This window comes from Hypomesus transpacificus, chromosome 9 (genome assembly GCF_021917145.1).
Source record: "Hypomesus transpacificus isolate Combined female chromosome 9, fHypTra1, whole genome shotgun sequence".
Lineage (NCBI taxonomy): Eukaryota > Metazoa > Chordata > Actinopteri > Osmeriformes > Osmeridae > Hypomesus > Hypomesus transpacificus.
Genome location: NC_061068.1, coordinates 13,755,274 through 13,778,765, shown reverse-complemented (window position 1 = coordinate 13,778,765; position 23,492 = coordinate 13,755,274). Strand labels below are relative to the sequence as shown.

Below are 23,492 nucleotides of genomic sequence, written 5' to 3'. Positions count from 1 at the left end.
GGAGTACAGTACAATAGTGCAAATTTGCAGATCAATGACTATGTTAATGACCATACAGGTGCAGACCATAAGCAAAGCATAATCGTGCATCAACAGTAGAGATAACAATAAAATGTGCAAATGGATGTTGAACACAGATATTCAGAGTTCCAACTTTGAACACAGATATTCAGAGTTCCAACTCAGTGCTCTGAGTTTGCACATGTCAGTTTGGCAGTGGTAGCCACAGGGTTGGGGAGTAGGATCAGCGCAGCATCACAGAACAACTATGTAGATGGACAGGAAGGAAGGAACTGTATGCTCTGTCATGAGACAGATGTCCACTTTGCATGTTCAATGTTCATGTGTTCAATGTTGGCAGACCAGCGACCTGGCAGGTGTTGACAGCTTAACTCCCCAAACCACAGGGAGGGGGAGAGGGGGAGAGAAGAAAGTAGGATTAGAGAATGCAAAGGTACAAATAACAGTTAAAATAACTGTAAGGTTGAGATCCCTACTGGTTAAGTAAACTAGTGTAACTAAAAATAAGGGTTTTTGATGTAACCCTAAACACCAAGACAGTGTCAGCCTCTCTGATTAATACATGAAGTCTGTTCCAGAGGAGACAAGCTTTATATGAGAACACCTTGTCCACCTGTTGTTTTCACCTTGTAACATTTACTTGCCACGATACCCATGGAAATTCATCAGACCGATATTCTTTATTTCTACCTCTAGAGGGTAGTAGTGTTTGTGATCCCTCCCTAATGATAATCTTCTACAGGCTGTCAGGCTGTGACATCACAGAGGAAGGCTGTGCTTCTCTGGGCTCAGTGCTGAAGTCAGCCTCCTTCCTGACACAACTGGATCTAAGTAACAATGATCTGAAGGATGCCGGCATGAGGCTGCTCTCTGCCAAACTGGGGACCCCACTCTGCAAACTGGAGACACTGAGGTATGTAATCAAATTCAACAAGAGACAACAACTAGTTTCACAATATCACACACCACGGACTGGCTGTAAGTTTGTGGTTAATGCAAGGTACAAGGAGGCCGGCCAAAGAATATTCAGTGGCAGACAGTGGCTGTTTGAAGGGCAGCGACAGAAAGATTTTAAGGGCTGCTACTGCATGACATGGGCTCTCACCAGTGTAACAATGGGAATGGGACGACACCCCAAGTGCCGTCACAGCCTCACTTTGGGAAAGCATACCCTATTGGGAACATTGTAGGGGAGACTGTTGGGCACAGCATCTAATCGTCTTCTTTGGAAAGGGCACCATTTGGGTCACTGTCATGTAGGGGCTGTATAAAGGGCACTTCATAACAGCAGCCTTTTCCAATCGAAGTAAGGGCACGGGAACAGTCCCATTTAGACCATTGTAAGGGCACCTTATAGGGTACTGGATCACATTTTCTATACTATAAAGAAACTCATTAAGACATGTTTTTACATTTATGGAGGGCACACTGTCATTTATTGCATGGGGCATCCTGTGCACTCAAGCATATTTCACAATGTGAATGGCAGACAGTAGGGCACTTGGTCTAATTGTTGCCCCTCTAGAGGGCATTTTAGAAACACTTTCAAGCCTGGGGGCACCAGGCAGTCACTCCCTGAGTCTTCCAGTGGGCCTGGATACACCCATGGGGACAGTATATTGCACCTATAATATTGGGGAAGCCAGAAGGAGAGGATTAAGTAATACAGAGGCTGGTCAACATACAGGCTACTTTAAACAATGTCAATACTTTATACAAATGAATTAAAAGTCTCATTGATTCTTTGTGTTTCAAGATTACCTGGAAACCGATGATAATATTCAGGTACTGCCTTGGAGCAAGGTATACCCTTCATATATCCTGGCACAGTGGCTTTTGTTAAACTTTTTTAAGTCACCAACCCTGTTCAAGAATGTCTCACATGCAAAGACACACAGAGATGCAGACAGACTGAACAGTGGTCAAGGCTTGGCTACAGTGGGTTTGCTTCCTTGTGTGTGATTCCAGCAGACTACATAGTCTAGGCCTACCTACATAGACTGCAGTCTACTACCCTCCTTTCTGCTATTATAGTCTACTCTCCTTTCTATTACTTTCTATGAAGGATGGTAGGATGCTCGTATGTGTTCATTACATCCCTAAGAGTTGCCTACGTGTTTTTCTATGTATATATTTTTTTTAAATGACAATAAAATATATCAAGACTATGCTGGACCTGCTGAATCTATACCTCTTCCACATATACTGGTCAGGGAAGCATTACTTCTGTCTCTGAAGACCCTTGAGGCTGGTGGGATAAACGTTCTTTGTATAGGCTAATCTGAGCACTTTCATCCACAGGGTTGTCAAAGAACGGATTCGCCATAATTGATTGTACCTTGTCTAGACGCTCTGCCTAGATTCTAATGCCTTATTTTATGTCAATTAACCAACGACTTTTGAAAACAGTTAAAGTTACATTATTTCTTAACTTGTTTGGTAACACTTTATTTGAAGGGGTGTGAATAAGAGTGACATGACACTGTCATGGCACTGTCATAACCATGACATGACACATGAAACGATGCTTATGAATGTTTATGAATGTTGTCATTAGGTGTCATTCGGTGAATTATGTCATTTCTTATGCAAGGTTGACATTGTTTGTGATGTCTTTGTTATGACAGCTTGACATTAGCTGAGACAACATCACCTAGCAATGTCGTTGTCATGACAACTTGACATTAGCTGAGACAAAATAACCTGGCAATGTCTTTGTCATGACAACTTGACATTGACTGAGACAAAATCACCTGTCAATGTCTTTGTCATGCCAACTTGACATTAACTGAGACAAAATAACCTGTCACTGTCTTTGTTATGACATCTTGACATTAACTGAAACAAAATAACCTCTCATAAACAAATCATAGAAGGCCTGATTATCAAACTTGAAGAATATATTTAGCTTTATGTGAGGTTGTCTTGCTGTAGCCTCTCCAGTGCACCTGTTGTCACTTTCATTTGCACCAAAACAGGTGATATTGATTCATAATTGCTTATGCTTCCTACCTGGACTGATTGACATCCCTGAAGTTTAAATGACAGTGTAATATTGTGGTGATTATGTATTCCATACATTTTCAGAGCAGTGTATTTAGCTTTATGTGTTAGTATTAAATACTACTGTCATATGTGGTTGGTGGATGATCATGAGACCATTATAATTGTGTCATGAATATTTTCCTTGACCTCAAGTACAGTGGTAACATTTTCACTTGTCATAAAGATATCATTAAGTGTTAGTACACTGTCAAACGCTTGTATAACAGTGTCATGAATATTATCATTGACCTCAAGTACAGTGGTAACATTTTCACTTGTCATTAAGATATCATTAAGTGTTATTACACTGTCAAATGCTTGTATAGCAGTGTCATGAATATTTTCCTTGACCTCAAGTACAGTAGTAACATGTTCACTTGTCATAAATATATCATTAAGTGTTATTACACTGTCAAATGCTTGTATAATAGTGTCATGACTATTTTCTTGGAGCTCAGGTACAGTGGTAACATTTTCACTTGTCATGAAGATATCATTAAGTGTTATTACACTGTCAAATGCTTCTATAACTATGTCATAAACATTTTCGTTGACCTCAACAGTGTGACAATTTGGAATTGTCATAAAGATGCCATTAAGTGCTATAACACTGTCAAATGCTTTTATAACAGGTCATTAACATGTTCCTTGACCGCAAGTACAGTGGTAATATTTTCACTTGTCATAAATATATCATTAAGTGTTATTACACTGTCAAATGCTTCTATAACTATGTCCTGAACATTTTCTTTGACCTCAACAGTGTTACAATTTTTGGAATTGTCATAAAGATGCCATTAAGTGCTATAACACTGTCAAATGCTTTTATAACAGGTCATTAACATGTTCCTTGACATCAAGTACAGTGGTAACATTTTCACTTGTCATAAATATATCATTAAGTGTTATAACACTGTCAAAAATATACATGTTAACTTCTTACTCAAACAGAGGGTTCCAACATATTTTCTCTGCAGGTACTTTAAACAAAAATTAATAACATAGAAGATAGTTAAGTAATGGGCAACTGTAGGGTAAGAAACCATGTGATTAGCAGAAAGTCCTTGTCGCTTTTCAGCTCCCTGTTGGCCTCCTCCAGGTATTTAGCTAACACAGTCCTCTAGGTGTTCAATATTTTGTCGATCCGTCTCGGTTTGTTGTTTTAGTTTGGCAAACTCCAACGCACCTATATACAAATAGCGAATATCATATTAGCTGGATCAGAACATATTGTCGTTATTGTCCACATGTTTTAGTAGGCCTAGCCTAATACCAATTTCAAACTTTCAGGCTCTATAATAAATTATAGCAATTCTTACCAAAGGACCTTTTGAGTTACACAAGTAGTTTAGGGGCAGCATGAATACAAATAATAATACAACTTATGATTACAATAGGTACAGTACCCTTACATCTAGCAAGCTAACGTAAATAGAGACAAGTTCATGCTTAATTTACCACCGCAACCCATCAATCGAATTTCACCCAATGCATGCTTACATTTTGCTCATCCTGCTCTTCAGTATACACAATTTCTGCATCCATCTAACTATTCTTCTTTTGTTCCTTTTAGTATCAGAATTCCTCAAGTGTTTTTTAAGTGATCGGATAATAATAATCCTGCCATTGCAACAGTAATTGCCTAGTTTCTAATCCAAAAACAACCTGTTTCTGATCTTGATTTCCTTGAATGTCGCGCCCAAAAATTAGTTATCCGTTAGACAGGAAAGTACGTCATTCAGTGTTGCCAGGTCCGCAATTTCCCGGCGGAATTGGCCTACTTTTGAAGTGTTTGCCGAGGGTTGAATGTTTTGTCCGCTTGTTCGGGTAAACATATTTAAATACAAATCCAGATTTTAAATGAAATAATTTATTTCTACCTGACTCCAGATCAACACGTACGCTTTTAATGCTGGCATACTAAACATTTGGTGTTACTTTGTAAGATTACGATACATTTGAGAATGATGCAATTATGGACTTTAAAAGCAGTGTATATGGTTTGGCAGGGGCATATTTTGAGTTCTGATGTTGGGCTGGTTTTTGGACTGGTTTTATTGGCCATTGGGCTGGTTTTGGGCTGGTTTTGATTGGGCATTGAGCTGGTTTTGTCACGCAGACCTGGCAACCCTGACGTAATTTGACCTTCCCTTGTCGCTCTTTACTTGACCAACGTCGAGTCGTTGGCAACGACAACAGAGCAGGCTGTTAAGACAGTAAATCAGTTCCAGACTGATTTAAATAGACGATATAAACGCACAAGTTTGCCAAAAAAGTTAGAGCTATTTGAGGTAAGGTAAACACAATACTTGGATTCTCTTCGGGAATTTACTGTACCATTGACATAGATCGTTCTTGTTCGAAGTAAAGTTAGCTGGTGTTAGCTCGCTAGCTAAGCTAACTCCATAGGCCTTATCATGCTAGTACAGTAACGCTAGCATAATTTGTTCTTCTTCTAGCAAGCGCATTTTAAACAGCTAGCTAGATTAGCCAAAGTTACCTGAGGAACTGTGTGAGTTTACTAATGTAGCTGACATTACATGGTGCTTGTGTTCTTTACTTTGTACAACTCTTGCTAGCTAGATGGAAACCCGTTTCACCAAACACACACATGGTGGGAGGATGACAACAAACCAATATGGATGACAAAAGATTGAACACCTTGAGGACTGCGTTAAATACCTGGAGGAGGCAAGCTGGGAGCTGAAAAACAACAAGGACTTTCTGCTAATCACATACCCTAAAGTTGCCCATTACTTAACTATCTTCTGTTATGGCTGGATTTGTATTTATTTGTTTTTGTACGAAATGTACCTGCAGAGAAAATATGTTGGAACCCTCTGTTTGAGTAAGAAGTTAACGTGTATATTTTTGACTGTGTAATAACACTTAATGATATATTTATGACAAGTGAAAATGTTACCACTGTACTTGAGGTCAAGGAACATGTTAATGACCTGTTATAAAAGCATTTGACAGTGTTATAGCACTTAATGGCATCTTTATGACAATTCCAAATTGTCACACTTATGAGGTCAAAAAAAATGTTTATGACATAGTTATAGAAGCATTTGACAGTTTAATAACACTTAATGATATCTTTATGACAAGTGAAAATGTTACCGCTGTACTTGAGCTCCAAGAAAATATTAATGACACTATTATACAAGCATTTGACAGTGTAATAACACTTAATGATATCTTTATGACAAGTGAACATGTTATTACTGTACTTGAGGTCAAGGAAAATATTCATGACACTGTTATACAAGCGTTCGACAGTGTACTAACACTTAATGATATCTTTATGACAAGTGAAAATGTAACCACTGTACTTGAGGTCAAGGAACATATTCATGACACTGTTATACAAGTATTTGACAGTGTAATAGCACTTAATAAAATCGTTATGACAAGTGAAAATGTTACCACTGTACTTGAGGTCAAGGAAAATATTCATGACACTGTTATACAAGTATTTGACAGTGTAATAGCACTTAATAAAATCGTTATGACAAGTGAAAATGTTACCACTGTACTTGAGGTCAAGGACAATATTCATGACACAATTATAATGGTCTCATGATCATCCACCAACCACATATGACAGTAGTATTTAATACTAACACATAAAGCTAAATACACTGCTCTGAAAATGTATGGAACACATAATCACCACAATATTACACTGTCATTTAAACTTCAGGGATATCAATCAGTCCAGTTAGGAAGCATAAGCAATTATGAATCAATATCACCTGTTTTGTTGCAAATGAAAGTGACAACAGGTACACTGGAGAGGCTACAGCAAGACAACCTCACATAAAGCTAAATATATTCTTCAAGTTTGATAATCAGGCCTTCTATGATTTGTTTATGAGAGGTTATTTTGTTTCAGTTAATGTCAAGATGTCTTAACAAAGACAGTGCCAGGTTATTTTGTCTCAGCTAATGTCAAGTTGTCATGACAACGACATTGCTAGGTGATGTTGTCTCAGCTAATGTCAAGTTGTCATAACAAAGACATCACAAACAATGTCAACCTTGCATAAGAAATGACATAATTCACCGAACGACACCTAATGACAACATTCATAAACATTCATAAGTATCCTTTCATGTGTCATGTCATGGTTATGACAGTGCCATGACAGTGTCATGTCACTCTTATTCACACCCCTTCAAATAAAGTTTTACCACTTGTTTATTTAAATTAATACTTTTGGAGATGAATGAAAGAGCTTTGCGCGCAGGAATTTACTTGACGGAACTGTCTTTTGACATTGTGTTTTCTGCCTGTTTGAGATTATTTGCAACACATTTTAGTTTAGCTCGACTTTTGGCCTGACACGGAGCAGGCTAGTTCCGAAGTATAAGTTACCTTGGTTAGGTAACTAGAACTAGCCACCTTAATGTAATAGAACTCTCGCTGAATTAAGCGAAACTTGGCGACATAAGTCTCGCTTTTCCTTAATCAATGTTGATGAAACCCCCCCAGGGTGTGACATGAATCTGTTTAAGACATACAACTCCATTACATGAGTGTAGATTAACTCTGGCAGTGTGTTTTGTGTTGTTCTGATAATGTACTGTTTCCCATGTGGTTGACACCCTAACTCTGCATTAAAGGTTGAGGGTCAGAAAAGGTGCCTTTTATATTGAGACACCTGCTACTGGATGTAGTATGAAATACATTCTTGGTTTATTGTACTACTATGTAACTGGATGTCCAATTTTCTAAATATTAAAGGATGATATTGCGTTTAAGATGAAAGGAAAGTTAACCAACCAGGACAGACAGTCATCAGACTGATCAAAACTTCTTGGTGTTTGAGAGGAAATTGATCAGACTGATATTCTTTATTTGATCCCTTCCTAATGATAACATTCTACAGGCTGTCAGGCTGTGACATCACAGAGGAAGGCTGTGCTTCTCTGAGCTCAGCTCTGAAGTCAGCCTCCTTCCTGAGACAACTTGAGCTAAGTAACAATGATCTGAAGGATGCCGGCATAAAGCTGCTCTCTGCTGGACTGAGGAACCCACTCTGCAAACTGGAGACACTGAGGTATGTATTTATGTTCTACATGAGCCATTAGTAAAGTTATAATCGTACAATGTTTTGTGTGGTTGATTTAGACAACAGAGTTGAGTCTCAAGTTGTTTATGAACTTCATGCCAAGAATGAGATATGAGTCATCAGTGAGGACTAGTTTGATAAGAAACAGGCAGATTTGCTGCATCTTAAACTTTCAAAAATATACTGTACACAATGAATGGCTTATATTTTTTAATGTTTGTGTTTATTTGAGACAGAATTAACATTTTGATTCAACTTTTTCTGAATGTGTAACATGATTGCAGTCTCTTTGGGTAGTCTTAAGCTGTATGCCCTTGCCCAAAGGGTAATAAAATACATCTTAATTTAATTTTCAATCTTAAACGTATTATGCATGACAACAAAACCTGTCATTCATCAAACTTTGAGGTCATATGTGGTTGCCCTCATCACAGTGGAAAAATATTGACTTTAATCTGTGAACACTTGTTTTATTACAACACTGAAATGTGCAGTCATGGCTTTAGCAAAGAGGGGGTATTCCATCAACGTTGCTAACGAAAGCTGCGCTTACGTGAAAAAGTATTGCTTAGGTAAACATCAACTTAGACTTAAGTCTTAAGCCGTTCCACTAACATTTCGTTCCACTAACAGGCAACACTAATTCAAGCTAGACCTCAATAAGTTTAGATTGTGCATGCACACAGAGAACCGAAGCAGCCCAGTCCAGGCGATCTTTGAAAATAAGAGTTATGTCGCTAAAAGCAGCAGCAGAGTGGTGTTATTTTCAGCAGCGTAACTGGATTTTTTTAGTTTCTTGGAGTTATCCCGAAAAATTGCTATACTGACGCAATTAACAGGGCAATGGAGACAATTTGGCAAAATATTGTTGACCGTTTACATTTGTAAATTGTAGGCCTACAAAATATAGTTAACATAACTAATGCATTTAGGCCTACTGATAATTAGCGTAATTTGATGAGCTGTCTGAAATTGTTCTGACAGTAATCACTGGCCAATATTCTGAACAGGAGGTTGAGAATAATAGCCCAAAAAAGAATGTGGCAACAATGGAAAATTGTATGTTGATGTAAGTTATGCATTAATGCAAAACACTGCAGAAGGAAATGGTTTGGACTTGATGTGGGCTAATAATGTTTTTACTTCAAAATAACTTTGCCACACACATTTATTAACTGATAGGCTAAATGCTGAGCTAATAAAAGGGAAATATACTGTCACGGAAAATTTAAGCGGCACTGTGTAGATTTGAACATAGTCAAAATGGCGGTTTCAAAATAATTTATTTAGTTTGCACAAACTTAAGAATGAACTGAGTACTCCGGACCCGTAATAGCGAAAGACATGCCGATGTAACCTACAGATCGTTCGAGAGAGTGGTGAAGAACCATCACACATGCACTGCCTTATATAAACTTTAGATCAAATGGCATTCTATAAAGTCAATCAATCAATGTAGCAAACTGTGATTGGCTCACTCAAGTCAGTGACAGTTTGAAACAATACATCTCCATACCAAGTGTCCCAAAGTTCTCTGACGTCACAGCTCTCTCCAGAGCAGTAGATAATAAAGCCACAGGGGTTGGCCAGCCAAACGGTCAACTGTCCTTGGTGTGGTCATCTTCAAACAATACCTTTATTTAACATAAACAATGAAACAGGACACAGTCCTTCTAGCCAATACTTTAAAACAATACAAGATGCTTTACCCATCCTCCAGAGTAAAATGTCTCAGAGCCTTTTAGCTACTCAAAACCTTACCTAATCTATTCACTGGCTGTCCTTTATCAATGTACAAGGGAGATTATAGATTTCATACACATACATCTATGCATATGACCAACATTTCTACCACAATAACCATGACTAAAATGGGGATTCACTGAAATAAGTATTATTGCACAGATCAAGCACAAAAGTTCAGATCAGAAGGTGACCCAAACTGTAGCATACTTTTATTGGCAGAATAGTCATTTAAATTTGCTCAGCATGACTAATGTAAAGTGTGTCAATCTAGATGGAGATGAACACAAGGTTAAATGCCAGACCAAGTTCTTTGTAGTTTATTGATAAAAAATGATGCAATCAAACAATGAATACAACACACCAGGGGGGCATTCCAGAAACCAGGTCCTGTGAGCTGCCCATGATACCCGAGTAAGTTAACTCCCCAGCTGACACCCAGCGTTGTAGCAATATTGCCAGTAGGTTGCTGCAACATCGGGAATAAGCTGGTGGGTTAACTTACCCGGTTATATTGCATAACATGCTTTCTGTAATACCCCCAAGGATGTCTTCAGTCTAGTATCAGTAAAACCAGTCGATGGTACAAGTGCAGCTTCACAGAGTAAAGAGTCACAGATAGAGTAAACGAAAGGCCTTCGTGAGAATGGTCTTGACAGAAGTCAGAGAGAGTTCTGCCCAGTCCAAATTCTGTCTACCTGTCCCGGGGACAAAGGTCTTGTACCTCTCATGAGAGGGAGGTGTTTGTTAGGTGATTGATCAGAAGCCATGGGGAGGGCATGTGGTTATCCTATCAAGTGTCAAGGGCGTTCTTGGTGGCTCAGGGTCGGAAGTCCAAAGGCCTGATGATGTTCCGGGAAGGGGGGTAGACAAGACTCAAAGGTCTGATGATGTGAGGGGAAGGTGTGGCAGGGTCTCCAAGAGAAACCAGCATCCGAGGGTGGGCTGTATATCCAATGGGGGAGCAGAATCTCCAAAGGTGGGACAGACCAGATGGTCTGATGACATCCAAAGAGCAAAGAGTTCTATCCTCCACGGCCCAGTGCGTCTCCTAATCTCCTGTTGTTGACACTTTTACTCTGCAAAGCTGAGAGGCCCATTGTACTCGCAACAGTCCCTGGGCACCACCATTTAGCCTCCCTAGTCAGCAAGCTGACCTTCTGCATTCCTTCTCACATGAAAAGTTACACTTAACATAACATGGGTCACTTTTCACAGACTTACAAACATCCTGTTGCATAAGCTCATCTGTTCTTAATTAAAGCGCAATATATGTTTAGTATTATCTTTACACATTTATATGATTGAGGTATTGATTGTTATAGCAGCGTTGGATAAGCAGTATAGATATCATTCCTTCACTCTAAGAATATAAATATTATATTACGTATGCATATTTAATCCAAATCCAATTATTACTGTTCTGGCTGACAGTGTATGGACAGCTGGCCCATATTTCCATATTTCCAATCAACACCCCAAGTGTTGTCACAGCCTCACTTTGGGAAAGCATGCCCTACTGGGCACATTGTAGGGGAGACTGTTGGGCACAGCTTCTAATCGTCTTCTTTGGAAAGGGCAACATTGGGCACACTGTCATTTATTGCGTTTAAGGGTATCCTAGGCACTCAAGCATATTTCACAATGTGAATGGCAGACAGTATAGGGCACTTGGTCTCATTTTTGCCACTCTAGAGCAGTGGTCCCCAACCCTGGTCCTCAGGGACTTCCTGTCCTGCATGTTTTCAATGTTTCTCTGCTCCAACACGCGTGATTCAAATGAATGGTCGTTATACAGCTATGTAGAAGCCTTCTTATGACCATTCAATTGAATCAGGCAGGACGGGTGCCCTGGGAACCAGGGTTGGGAACCACTGCTCTAGAGGGCATTTTAGAAACACGTTTTCAACCCTGGGGGCACCAGGCAGTCAAATCAAAATGTATTTGCATTGCCCTTTTTACAAGCAATGTCACAAAGGGCTTCACACACGCCCATAGTACTGCCCCTCAACCAACCTAAACCCTCCAGGAAGACAAGGAAAAACTCACAGAAAAACTCACTAGAGGAGAACAAATGAAAGAAACCTTGGGAGGAGCAATTCAGGGAGAGAGACACTCTTTAAAGGTAGACACACTACCTTTAAAGAGTAGTAGTGTTTGTGATCCCTACCTAATTATAACCTTCTACAGGCTGTCAGGCTGTCACATCACAGAGGAAGGCTGTGCTTCTCTGAGCTCAGCTCTGAAGTCAATCTCCTTCCTGACACAACTGGATCTAAGTAACAATGATCTGAAGGATGCTGGCATGAAGCTGCTCTCTGCTGGACTGGGGAATCCACTCTGCAAACTGGAGACACTGAGGTGTGTAATCAAATTCAACAAGAGACAACAACTAGTTTCACAATATCACACACTACATACTGGCTGTAAGTTTGTGGTTAATTCAAGGTACAAGGAGGCCGGCCAAAGAATATCCAGGCCAGGCTAGGGTCATATTCCACAAGGTAGAGGTACAGGGTGGCTGGCAGGCTCAGAGTCAGGGCAAAGAACTAAGGGGCAGAAAAGACTCAAAGTGGAAGAAAACACAAGGAAGTCTTCTGTAGGCTTGACAAATAAGATCTGGCCCCAAGCAGAAAACACAAGGATAAATGAGAGTAGGAAGAAAGATGGGAGACACATGGAGTGGGTGGAGACAAACATGACACAGGTGAAACAGATCAGGGTGTGACAGGAATCTGTTTAAGACATACAACTCCATTACATTAGTGTAGATTAACTCTGGCGGTATGTTTTGTATTGTTCTGATAATGTACCGTTTCCCATGTGGTTGACACCCTAACTCTGCATTAAAGGTTGAGGGTCAGAAAAGGTGCCTTGTATACTGAGACACCTGTTACTGGATGTAGTATGAAATACATTCTTGGTTTATTGTACTACTATGTAACTGGATGTCCAATTTTCTAAATATTAAAGGATGATATTGCGTTTAAGATGAAGGGAAAGTTAACCAACCAGGACAGACAGTCATCAGACTGATCAAAACTTCTTGGTGTTTGAGAGGAAATTGATCAGACTGATATTCTTTATTTCTACCTCTAGAGGGTAGTAGTGTTTGTGATCCCTCCTTAATGATTACCTTCTACAGGCTGTCAGGCTGTCACATCACAGGGGAAGGCTGTGCTTTTCTGAGCTCAGCTCTGAAGTCAGCCTCCTTCCTAAGACAACTGGAGCTAAGTAACAATGATCTGAAGGATTCAGGCATGAAGCTGCTCTCTGCTGGACTGGGGAATCCACTCTGCAAGCTGGAGACACTGAGGTCTGTATTTATGTTCTACATGTTCTACATTAGTAAAGTTATAATCGTACAATGTTTTGCGTGGTTGATTTAGACAACAAACGGTACTGCCTGTGGTTGATGCCTCTTCCACTCCATGAAGGATTTCAAATTAGGAATGGCAAGAAAAGTGTGCTTTGTGTATAATACTACTGTATACTGTATGTATGTATTTAACTGGCTATTCACATTTATTGTGACGTACTTTACTTTAAAGGGTGGTACTTTTTTTATTTTTTATTAGCGATATTCGCCGTGTTTCCGCCAGTCCCCCCCGCCCCTCGTCCATCAGCAAATCTCAACCTACCACCGTGACTACACATGTTCTGCAGGAAACCCTGGATAGTCAACCAAATGCCCCATACCAAGTCTGATTTTTTACACATATTTGCTCTTTAAAAAGGGAAGAATGAAAGTAGAACACAGAAAGTCAGTCTTTTATTGGTCATTTGCACAGATCACAAAAGGTAACATTGGCCATTGCCATTTTTTAGGTTGGCCCTGCTACATGTAACGTAACATTAAAGCAAAAAGGGCAATATATATATATATATAATTATTTTTTTTTGCAAGAATATACAATTTTGAAATAGGGTGAATACAGGTAAAGTGGGAAACTTAAACTTGGGGGCGCTGCTCATGTGGCGACCAATAGCAGGTGTTGTGCATCTGAGCGTTTTCTTGTTTTTGTGTGTTGATTTGATTAATTTGGGATTTTTTTTTTCTTCTAAATGTTAACTGTTTTATCTGCGATCATCCTCACTCTAAATTTCGCTTTGGGCCTTCACCATTCTCAAACAATCTAAATTTTGTTTTTCTCAGGAGTTTTCTTGGGGTTTCAATGCAACAGACAAGTGCCGGATTACTAAAGGACAAATTGTCATTTGGCGTATTGACACCAGATGGGATGCCCCTTGATAGGATGTATATACGAGGATACAAGCCTGGGAAATTTAATGTTAGGAAACGTGGAAGAAGAGGTTGTGTTTGGAGGCAGATCAGTCAACAACTACGGAATAATCCCTCTGCCTTCTATGATACTATCTGATGTGCTGTCTTTAAGAAGTGAAATTGACGAGTTGCAAGCGAACGTCAATCATTTACGGGAATTTGGAGAAGCCTGCATTATGGCGGTGACGGAAACTTGGCTCACACACATGGAGTCAGATTCTTTACTGGAAATTGATGGCTTTGTACATTTGTACATTGTACATTTACATTTAGCAGACGCTATTATCCAGAGCGACTTACAGTAAGTACAGGAACATTCCCCCGAGGCAAGTAGGGTGAAGTGCCTTGCCCAAGGACACAACGTCATATTGTACGGTCGGGAATCGGCCCGCGACCCTCTGATTACTAGCCCGATTCCCTAACCGCTCAGCCACCTGACTCCCCACCGCTTTGGGACTCCTATTCAATTTGATTGTGACTGTGAGGTAACGGGGAAGTCTAAAGGAGGGGGTTTGTTTGTTTATAAACCGCAGATGGTGTAGAATCTTTACTTACTCTCTGTTTCACTTAGGCCCGCCTACCTTCCGAGGGAATTACCCTCAGTTGTTTGTTACTGTTACTGTTATTGTTTGTTTGTTGGTCTATATACATCCCGAATATACAATATTCAAAGTGACACAAGAACTGCAATCTATATCTCCAGATTCCTCCAGTTTTATTATGGGAGACTTTAACCATTTTACTGTAAAGGAAAGGGCACATTATCAGGTTTTTATCAGTATATCTCATAATCTACTCATTATAGTAAAACTCTTGACTTGTCTTATGGCTCTATCAAGGGGACTTTTAAGTCTGTTGGTGGACCCCCGCTTGGATCTTCAGATCACAATGTAGTACACCTTTTACCGACCTACAAGACTGTGCTTCGGGGGGAGGGGGGTTTGGACTGAGGAGAGTTCCCTTGCCCTTCAGGGATGTTTCGAGTGTACTGACTGGTCAGTGTTCCTGGACACCTCTGATGACATAAATGAACTTACTAATGTGGTGTGTAGCTATATTCTGTACGGACTCTGTGATCCCTACTAAGGAAGTTAGAATATTCCCAATGGTGGATTGATATGATCCACCATGTTCTATGTCTCAGACTGCTTAAGAATAGAGGCAATAGCCTCTACTGATTTGTTGGGTTCATTCAAGTCAGGTTTGGGACTTGAATCCTAGTTTTTTTGAGCAGGCTTAATGTGGACTTCTGGTCCTGATGTTCCATAGAACTACTAACACCAAACTGAACACAAACAAAACCTTCCTGAACTGGGAGGAAAGGTCACTCTGTCTAACTATATTACTTGCTGCCGGCTGCAAGGAGACAAAAAGGCTGCACGCCATGGTAGTCACAGAGTGTGTCTGCTAGCATGTTGTGCTAGCTAACCATTTAAACAAAACCGCTCTATCATATCATTCTTATACAGGAGAAAGAGTTACATCTTGAACTTTTCTAACATCGGATAACGTGGGCCACTCTGTCTAATGAGGGGAGGTGCAGCTATGACACAGGGCTGCCAACTTTTTCCAAAACCTTGGCGTGAGATTTGGTGCGAGGGGCAAGCGTTCGCGAGCTTCACCACAACCCCCCCCCCCCCCCCCCCCCCCCCCCCGAGTTTACATGGCTGTTTGCGCGTCATTGTTGCTTCACTCCGTTAACCTGCGCGTCGTCCGTTACTGTTTACAACGTTAGATTGGCTACTTGTTTGGCGTTGCCTTTTCAGCGTGAGATATACAAGGTGTATTGTAAGAGCGTGAGAAATGGTTGAAATGCGTGTGTCACACGGCGAAACTGTGAGAGTTGGCAGCTGTGTATGACAGCACCTGCCAATTGAACCCCTCTTTGCTGATTCACTCTGTAGGCCCAGATGGATTCTGTCACTATATTGATCCTCTTTCTACAGGCTGTCAGGCTGTCTGGTCACAGAGGAAGGCTGTGCTTCTCTGGCCTCTGCTCTGAGGTCCAATCCCTTCCACCTGAGGGAACTGGACCTGAGCTACAATCATCCAGGAGAAAAAGGATTGAAGCTGCTCTCTGCTGGACTGGAGGATCCACACTGCAGACTGGAGAAACTCAAGTAAGGAGATGTTTGTTTTTTTTTATATAATGTTGCTTAACACTGAATATATACATCTAATTACAAAACTCAAGTAAGGATATGTTTGGAAAGGATATATTTGTTTTAATTTCTCTACAAAATGCTTGCTAATTGGACAGTAGTACGTGCCTGCTCTGAGCTGATACAGTGACCAGTCCGCCCTTATATCCAACATTATATAACCAATTAAACGTATACTTTAGACTCTTAACTTTTTCAATTGGTTAATATTAGCCGTCAATCACTCCCTTTGCGAGACACGAGAGAGACACACGAGTGTAGATGACGTTACACACGCAGTTGAATAATCACTCCCGGACCCTCCCCCCGCACACACGTTGGACAGCTCTGGCAGACTCGCTCCTTCCTCGTTTTCTACATAAAGGGAAAATATATTTATTAATGTTCAAATCTGAAATGTCAAGTTTGCAGGTTACACATTTGCGAGTAGTTGTAAAAGATACTCACAAAAAATGAAAATTTTCAGTCTAGAGCCCTGTTATCAACCCAATTGCTGTTGAAACCATAGAACACCTAAGGATGACATGAAATTCAACAGTTTTCCATGCAGAGCTAACCTGGCATTTACTGAACATTTCACTGTTAATCTGTGCTGTAGAGGTTGATGGACCCTCCTCCTTGCAATGTAAGTTAAAAAGAAGAAGAATGTGCCAGTTGTTTTACCATTCATTCTTTTCTTTTTTTTGTCATCACGTCGATGTACATGTAAAAGTCATAATTCCACACAAGAATATCAAAACAATAGGGCTGGCTGTCCCCACTCAGTCGACTAGTCGATTTTCTGGTCGATATGCTCTTGGTCGACAAAATTTATTTTAGTCGAGCTGCCGTATGGCAGTGTGAGATCTGATTCCCACTTGTGTCATCATTGCTGAATTAAAGAAATGTTCTACAGAAATTGTAGATTATATTATTTAAGACAAATAAAGCAACTCTAAAAATATATCATTTAAAAGAAAGAAAAGAAGTGTTTGGTCGAGTCTTGGTCGACCAAAGAAAATCTTAGTCGGGGACAGCCCTACAAAACAATGTACATAGAGAGAGAACAGTGTAGCTCAGTAGCTACCATATATGAAGATGTATACCTCTGTAGGTTTTTCTGAATCCCTCTCTGTGGCAGCAGAAAACATATCTTTATCATTCTGTGATGAAGAACATTCGGTAGAAATTAACCCCCCAAATGAAATATCCACAAACACATTAACATGTATTGTGGGCACTTGTGTCCTCGGGGGTGATAAGCTTGGATGAGCTTCCTCCAGGGATGCCTTCAGCCACTGGTCGCCCAGCGTTCTGGCTCAGAGCTCTTCTGCCTCTGTCAGAGGTGGTGCCCTCTTCTGACTTCTTTCTGTTAGCCCACAAGTCCAATATTAATATACTGAGCAGGATATTACTCTCATCTTCCGAATAAACGTACTGGTACGTTTATTTTTTTTACCCGAAAAATCCACCCGGTACATTATTATTTTGGACGGTACGTTTATTTTTTTGGGGGGAAATTGAGAAATAATTGTAGAAAATTCCATGCATTTTTTGGGAAGGGAAGATAGATTTGAACTCTTTGATGTGAAAACGTTAGCTAGCTAGCTACTGGCAGCTTACATTAGCCAACGACATTAGCTACCAACTGGTTGTCAGTGCAAGCTAGTAAATGTTAGCCAGAGCCACATTATGGCTCTGATGTTAGCTCTAGCTACTGTACACTCACATAACGGTTCCCATTCAGCACACCAGCATGACAGTCACAACCTATAGACAACGACCCTCTCATCGTCAAATAGAAATCCCAGGGCATTTACTTTTTTATATTTTGCAAGCTCAAGTACAGTAGATACTTTGAAGGTGTAACTAGTACTGGTGCAAGTACAGGATTGTATGCCGCACAAGACGCGGAATATGAGGTGCTGCGAGATGATGTCATCAGAAATATCACAGCACCTGCAATTGTGCTGCGCGGCAGTCGTGTCTACTATAAGTTTGTTGAGGTACCGTATACCAGTAGTCATGGCATGTTTGTTATTTGACAGATTTGTAACTATGTATTTCCAAGCTACAGGCATTGAAGTATTTTCCTAGCAATGCTTTATTTGGTAGTGGTTGTCATGTTGACTGTAAGCTGTTTAAGGAAAAGTGATAGTACTAGTACATGTATATTTGTAACTAGACAGACTCTTTTTTACTTTGTAATAACTAAGTATGTCCAGTGGTTTTCATGTTATGTTGCAGTCATGTTGACTAAGTTTTTGAGGAAAAGTACTACCATATATTTGTAACAGCCTCTTTATGGAAAATTTCTAATAATGATTATGTATTTCCAAACTACAAGTGTTGAAGTTGTTTTCTAGCAATGGTATATTTGCTGTCCATTTCTATTCCTGATTGCAAGTGACAGTAAAAGATGCGCACTTACACTGATAGGAACACATTTTGATCGCATATGGACACAGTTTGCGTGCTGCTTTGGCAATTTTCCGGGGGGTACTTTTATTCCGGGGGGTACTTTTATTCGGAAGATAAGAGTAGGTGAAACAACATCTATGTGTTAAAACAGCATTCTGTTGGGGATGAAAGCTACTACAAGTTGAGACAGCCACTGAATATTTACTTGGTTTAATCCTGTCAAATATGATTTAAACAATTATGTGTTGCAGGAAAATATGCCCTACCTGTTTGAACAGTTTTTATATTTCATTGTCAGCTGCAGCCAAGTGTGTTTTGTTCCCATAGGATTGTTCCACCACTTGTTAAGCTATAGTAAGACATGTGGTTAAACGGTTAGGTTGCCATCGTAATTATGTTTTTTTATCGTCATGCAATTGCTTAGCTACACTCAGATTTGATTGGACTACCTCAGATCAGTTGTTCTGGAATTGATAACTGTGTTTCCCATCTCAGGGTTCATCAAGTCAGATTTCAGGGTTAGGCTCAGAGTTTGTAAAATCAGCTTTCTTTATCATCTTTGATGATAAAGATATCAATAAAAGTAATTTGTTAAGTCACTTAGTAACAGGTGAAATTACATTTACATTTAGTCATTTGCCAGTCATTTGAAATGCCATTTCCTCATCCTCATCTTTCCTCTGCTTATCTCTACAGTGTGGATCATGGTGGAGAGTGCAGGATCAAACCTGGTCTTAGGAAATGTGAGTATTGACTGCTACTTGGTTTTAGTACACAAGGTCATACAAGACACAATACCATTAGTGACTTGAGATCATAAAAGGGACACACATTCTGTAAACACTACATTTAAGAGCAGTAATTTAACACTTGTATCCCCAGGAATACTGTGTGTGTGGAGGAACACACAGGATGGATAGTTGAGAGAGAAGGGAGGATGAGGAGAGAAAAGTAAAGAGTAGAGAGGGGTGGGATTGAGAGAGAAAGAATTGGGGGATTACATTTTTTTTCGATTGCTAGACAGCAGTGGTCACAACTGAAGCCACATGTTCAAAACTCTAACCACAGTCTGCATTACCAACAGTGACTTGAACTAAAAAGTTTACATCACCTGCAAAACTCAATCCAACCTACACAACTCTTAACACGTCTCAAAACAGGTTCAGTGCAGACAAACACTATGAACAATCCTCACTGAGACAACACACACGCACTGTCACTCAGAACACACTGAGAGTAAAAACACTAACGTCAAACACCAATACAGAAAATACGACCTTTTTATTTTTGCAGTTTCAATAATTTGAGTGACTTAATACAAAGTGACATTCTTTCACATGATTTATTTGAATTTTAGAACATAACAATTCTTTGAGGTAAATGAAAATAAGAAGTTTGCTCCAATAGATATATCTTTTTATTTTGTCTGTAGTAATTTACAGAATTATAGTAATGAGAAAAAAAAGGTAGAAACTAAAAGTACATGCTGTAACTCAACCAAAGAATTGAGGGGCTAATCATGCTTCTCTCTAGCATCAGGCCACAGGTTTTCATCAACATCACATCTAATGTTTTCTCTTGCCATGCACCTGGGGAAGAACCTTCTGGAATGTCTTATCCATCCCTGGCAGTCCTCTGGACTCGTGTCCTCACATCTGGCACTCATGGTTCCCAAAAGAGACATTTGATTATGTGGGTGGTGATCACACACTTTCCACATCCAGGCAGAGAAAAACTTATCTATTGGGTTGAGGAAGGGTATATGAATATGGAGGCTGGTACAAAACCCTAAATCTGCAATGTGCTGCAAACCAATCTGTGACAGCTGCAAAGCGGCTAATAGCAACATTATTGCAAACTATGACAACAACTTGGGAGTTTCTTACGGGCTCCCCCTGTTCTGCAGGCACTAGCTCAGCATAGAGTTGTTCTAGGAAAGCTATAAGCCTTTCTGTGTTGTGTGGGCCAATGAGTGGTGTGTTGAGAAGCAAACCATCATTGGCCATTGCAGCACAAAATTCGCTTTAGAGATGCCACTGTGGATCTTTGCAAATTGGGTTGCACCCTCAACCCTACCTCTCTCAATGAGAGACCAGGGTTCACGACATGGTCTACAAGTGTAGCCCTTTTTTCATTTGAAATAACAGCTCTTTGTCTCCCTGCCACTCTTCTCCCTCTACCAACCCGTCTTCCTTGTTCCATTTCCAAATTAAGTCTTTATGAGCGCTACCTATATATGTATGTGTTCACTAACAAGTCTAAAACAAGACACCTGCTTAGGCTTTCAGCTCAAATTGCAATCAGCAGTATTTAAAATGCACCAGGCTGAATTCCATTCTGTTTTGAATGAGTGGTTAACAGTTTTGACAGCAGTGTGTTGGCATTTGAACAAAGTGCTGTGAATCCACAGTGTTGTGCACGTTGTGGTTTAAAGCCATGGGATAAGTGTGTAGAGTTTTGAAAACTGTGTTCAAGCAATGAAAAACGAACTAGAGTTTGGTCCACATTAACTGCTGCTGTGCAGACTGTAGTTTGAGTTTTGCACATGTGGCTTCAGTTGTGCCCATCGTCATCTAGCTATTGAAAAAAAACTGTATATAAAATGAGGATGGAACAGGATGAGGAGAGAAAGATGGAGGGATAGGGAAGCATATCGGGGGTAAAGAAATGACAGATGATTGAGAGAGTGATGTGGAGGGAGAGAGGTTACAAGTGCAGGGAGGTAGAACGAGATGAGAGAATGTAAGGAAGAGGGAGAGTGGAAGACAGAGAGAGGAAGGGTGCTGAGAGAATGATAGTCAGATACCAGCGATGAGAGAAAGAAAATGAAAGGGGGAGGGCAGGAACAGGGAAACATTCTAATGTGAATGATGATGATCAGTAATATATTGTGTCTTGGTCTCCCCCATCAGATGCCTGTGAGCTCACACTGGACCCAAACACAGCACACAGAGACCTCTCTCTGTCTGAGGAGAACAGAAAGGTGACAAGAGGGGAAGAGAAGCAGCCGTATCCTGATCACCCAGAGAGATTTTACATCTCTGAACAGGTTCTGTGTAGAGAGGGTCTGTCTGGGCGCAGTTACTGGGAGGCAGAGTGGAGTGGAAAAGGGGTTTATATAGCAGTGACATATAAAGGAATCAGCAGGAGAGGAGTGGGTTTTGACTGTAGGCTTGGACACAATAGCAAGTCCTGGAGTCTGTACCGTGATGATAACAGTTACTCTGCCAGGCACAATAAGAAGAGAACTGTCATACCTGCCCCCCCCTCCAGCTCCCACAGAGTAGGAGTGTATCTGGACTGGCCGGCCGGCACTCTGTCCTTCTACACAGTCTCCTCTGACACGCTGACCCACCTGCACACATTCCACAGCACATTCACTGAGCCTCTCTATCCTGGTTTTTTTGTTTATTCTGACTCCTCAGTGTCCCTGTGTCAGGTAGAATAGCCCACACACACACTCTCACACTGCTCATATACTGTATATGTCAGTGAAGATTGAACTGTATGCAATTATAATTGATATCCCGGAGTGTTTGTAAATATTGGTGTGTTGAATTGTTGTTTTGTTTTCTTTGATCTGTCACTGATCTCAGTTCCATTGAATGTGATGAACTAAATAGTGTCTAACTGACTAAATAAGGAGAAATAAAGATGTTTTACACAGGATGATAGAAGACATTAAGACATTGTGTGTGTCCATGTGTGTGTTTGTTGGTGACCCAGTTGCCCTAGACACACACACACACACACATGGACACACACAATGTAAACACTACATTTAGAACCAGTAATAGGACATTGTAGTGTGGTTTGCACGGTTAAGATTAGCAATACTTAGTTTATAATAAAGTATAGTCGTTCTTGGGGGCACCACCTCTGATTCGTGAAAGGGACAGAGGAAACCTTGTTTAATAATATTGAATAATAGCACTCGTAATAATCAGTCTAATCTTAAGTAGGGAATTCTATGAAAGTAGAGCAGATCATACAACGTGAGAGATACGCGAGTATTATACACAATGATTTATTTAAGAGAATGTAATTATAGTGAACACATACCAGATAAGTTATGGGTTAGTTGGGCTAAAGCAGTACAGTAGGCCTAAATTCTAATGAGAGCGCACTACACAATGGCTGCGTAGAGCGCGTGTGGAGGGGGAGGGGAGAGAGAGAGTGAGGAAGAGGTACAGAGGAAGAGGCTTCTATAGTAACAATGGACGATCAATAGCAACTGACCTAACGATGGTAAAGTTAAATCATTTGTAAAATACAATCAAACATCGACAATTCAATCACAACATGCCAATATGTCACAAGTAAGAAATATTGCAAATCGCAGTTACTTTTGTCGGTTTGAAGAACGGAGTCAATGGTTCGTTATATCCAACGAATAGGAAACGGAATCTCTCGTCAAAGTTCCGGGCGCAAAGTGAATATGCAGGTTATGAGGTAAAGGTTAGGGAGTGACGCGTTCACCCCAAGTTAATCCTACGAACAAGCGGGGGTGATTGTAAGTTCGGCGATTTTATACTCCAAAGAACAGGGGGTCATCCGTGTGAAGGTGACCTCTCTCATTGGTCAGTTACTTCCACCTGGGCGTCGTCTTGAGATCTGCCCAGAGGTGTGAAGTGGCTGATAGTTTAAATTCCATTATCTCAAATGTCCATGAAATGCTTAAACTTCAGAATAGAGCAATACAACGTTCATAACTGGTTTTGTTAGTATGATACAATTATTTTGATATCAAGATTGACT

The 23,492-nt window shown here is 40.3% G+C and overlaps 1 protein-coding gene across 1 annotated transcript in view; it reads left to right on the top strand.

The window, feature by feature from the left end:
* The window catches only part of LOC124471393 (NACHT, LRR and PYD domains-containing protein 12-like), a 33,698-nt gene extending 11,459 nt beyond the window's left edge, over positions 1–22,239 (top strand). The window contains exons 6-12 of the mRNA XM_047025885.1: positions 764–934; positions 7,962–8,132; positions 12,078–12,248; positions 13,033–13,203; positions 16,119–16,292; positions 19,431–19,477; positions 21,647–22,239. Of these exons, the coding sequence (XP_046881841.1) occupies positions 764–934; positions 7,962–8,132; positions 12,078–12,248; positions 13,033–13,203; positions 16,119–16,292; positions 19,431–19,477; positions 21,647–22,182 (1,441 nt within the window). The 3' untranslated portion in view covers positions 22,183–22,239. The remainder of the gene's footprint in view (positions 1–763; positions 935–7,961; positions 8,133–12,077; positions 12,249–13,032; positions 13,204–16,118; positions 16,293–19,430; positions 19,478–21,646) is intronic.
* The last annotated feature ends 1,253 nt before the right edge of the window (positions 22,240–23,492 follow it).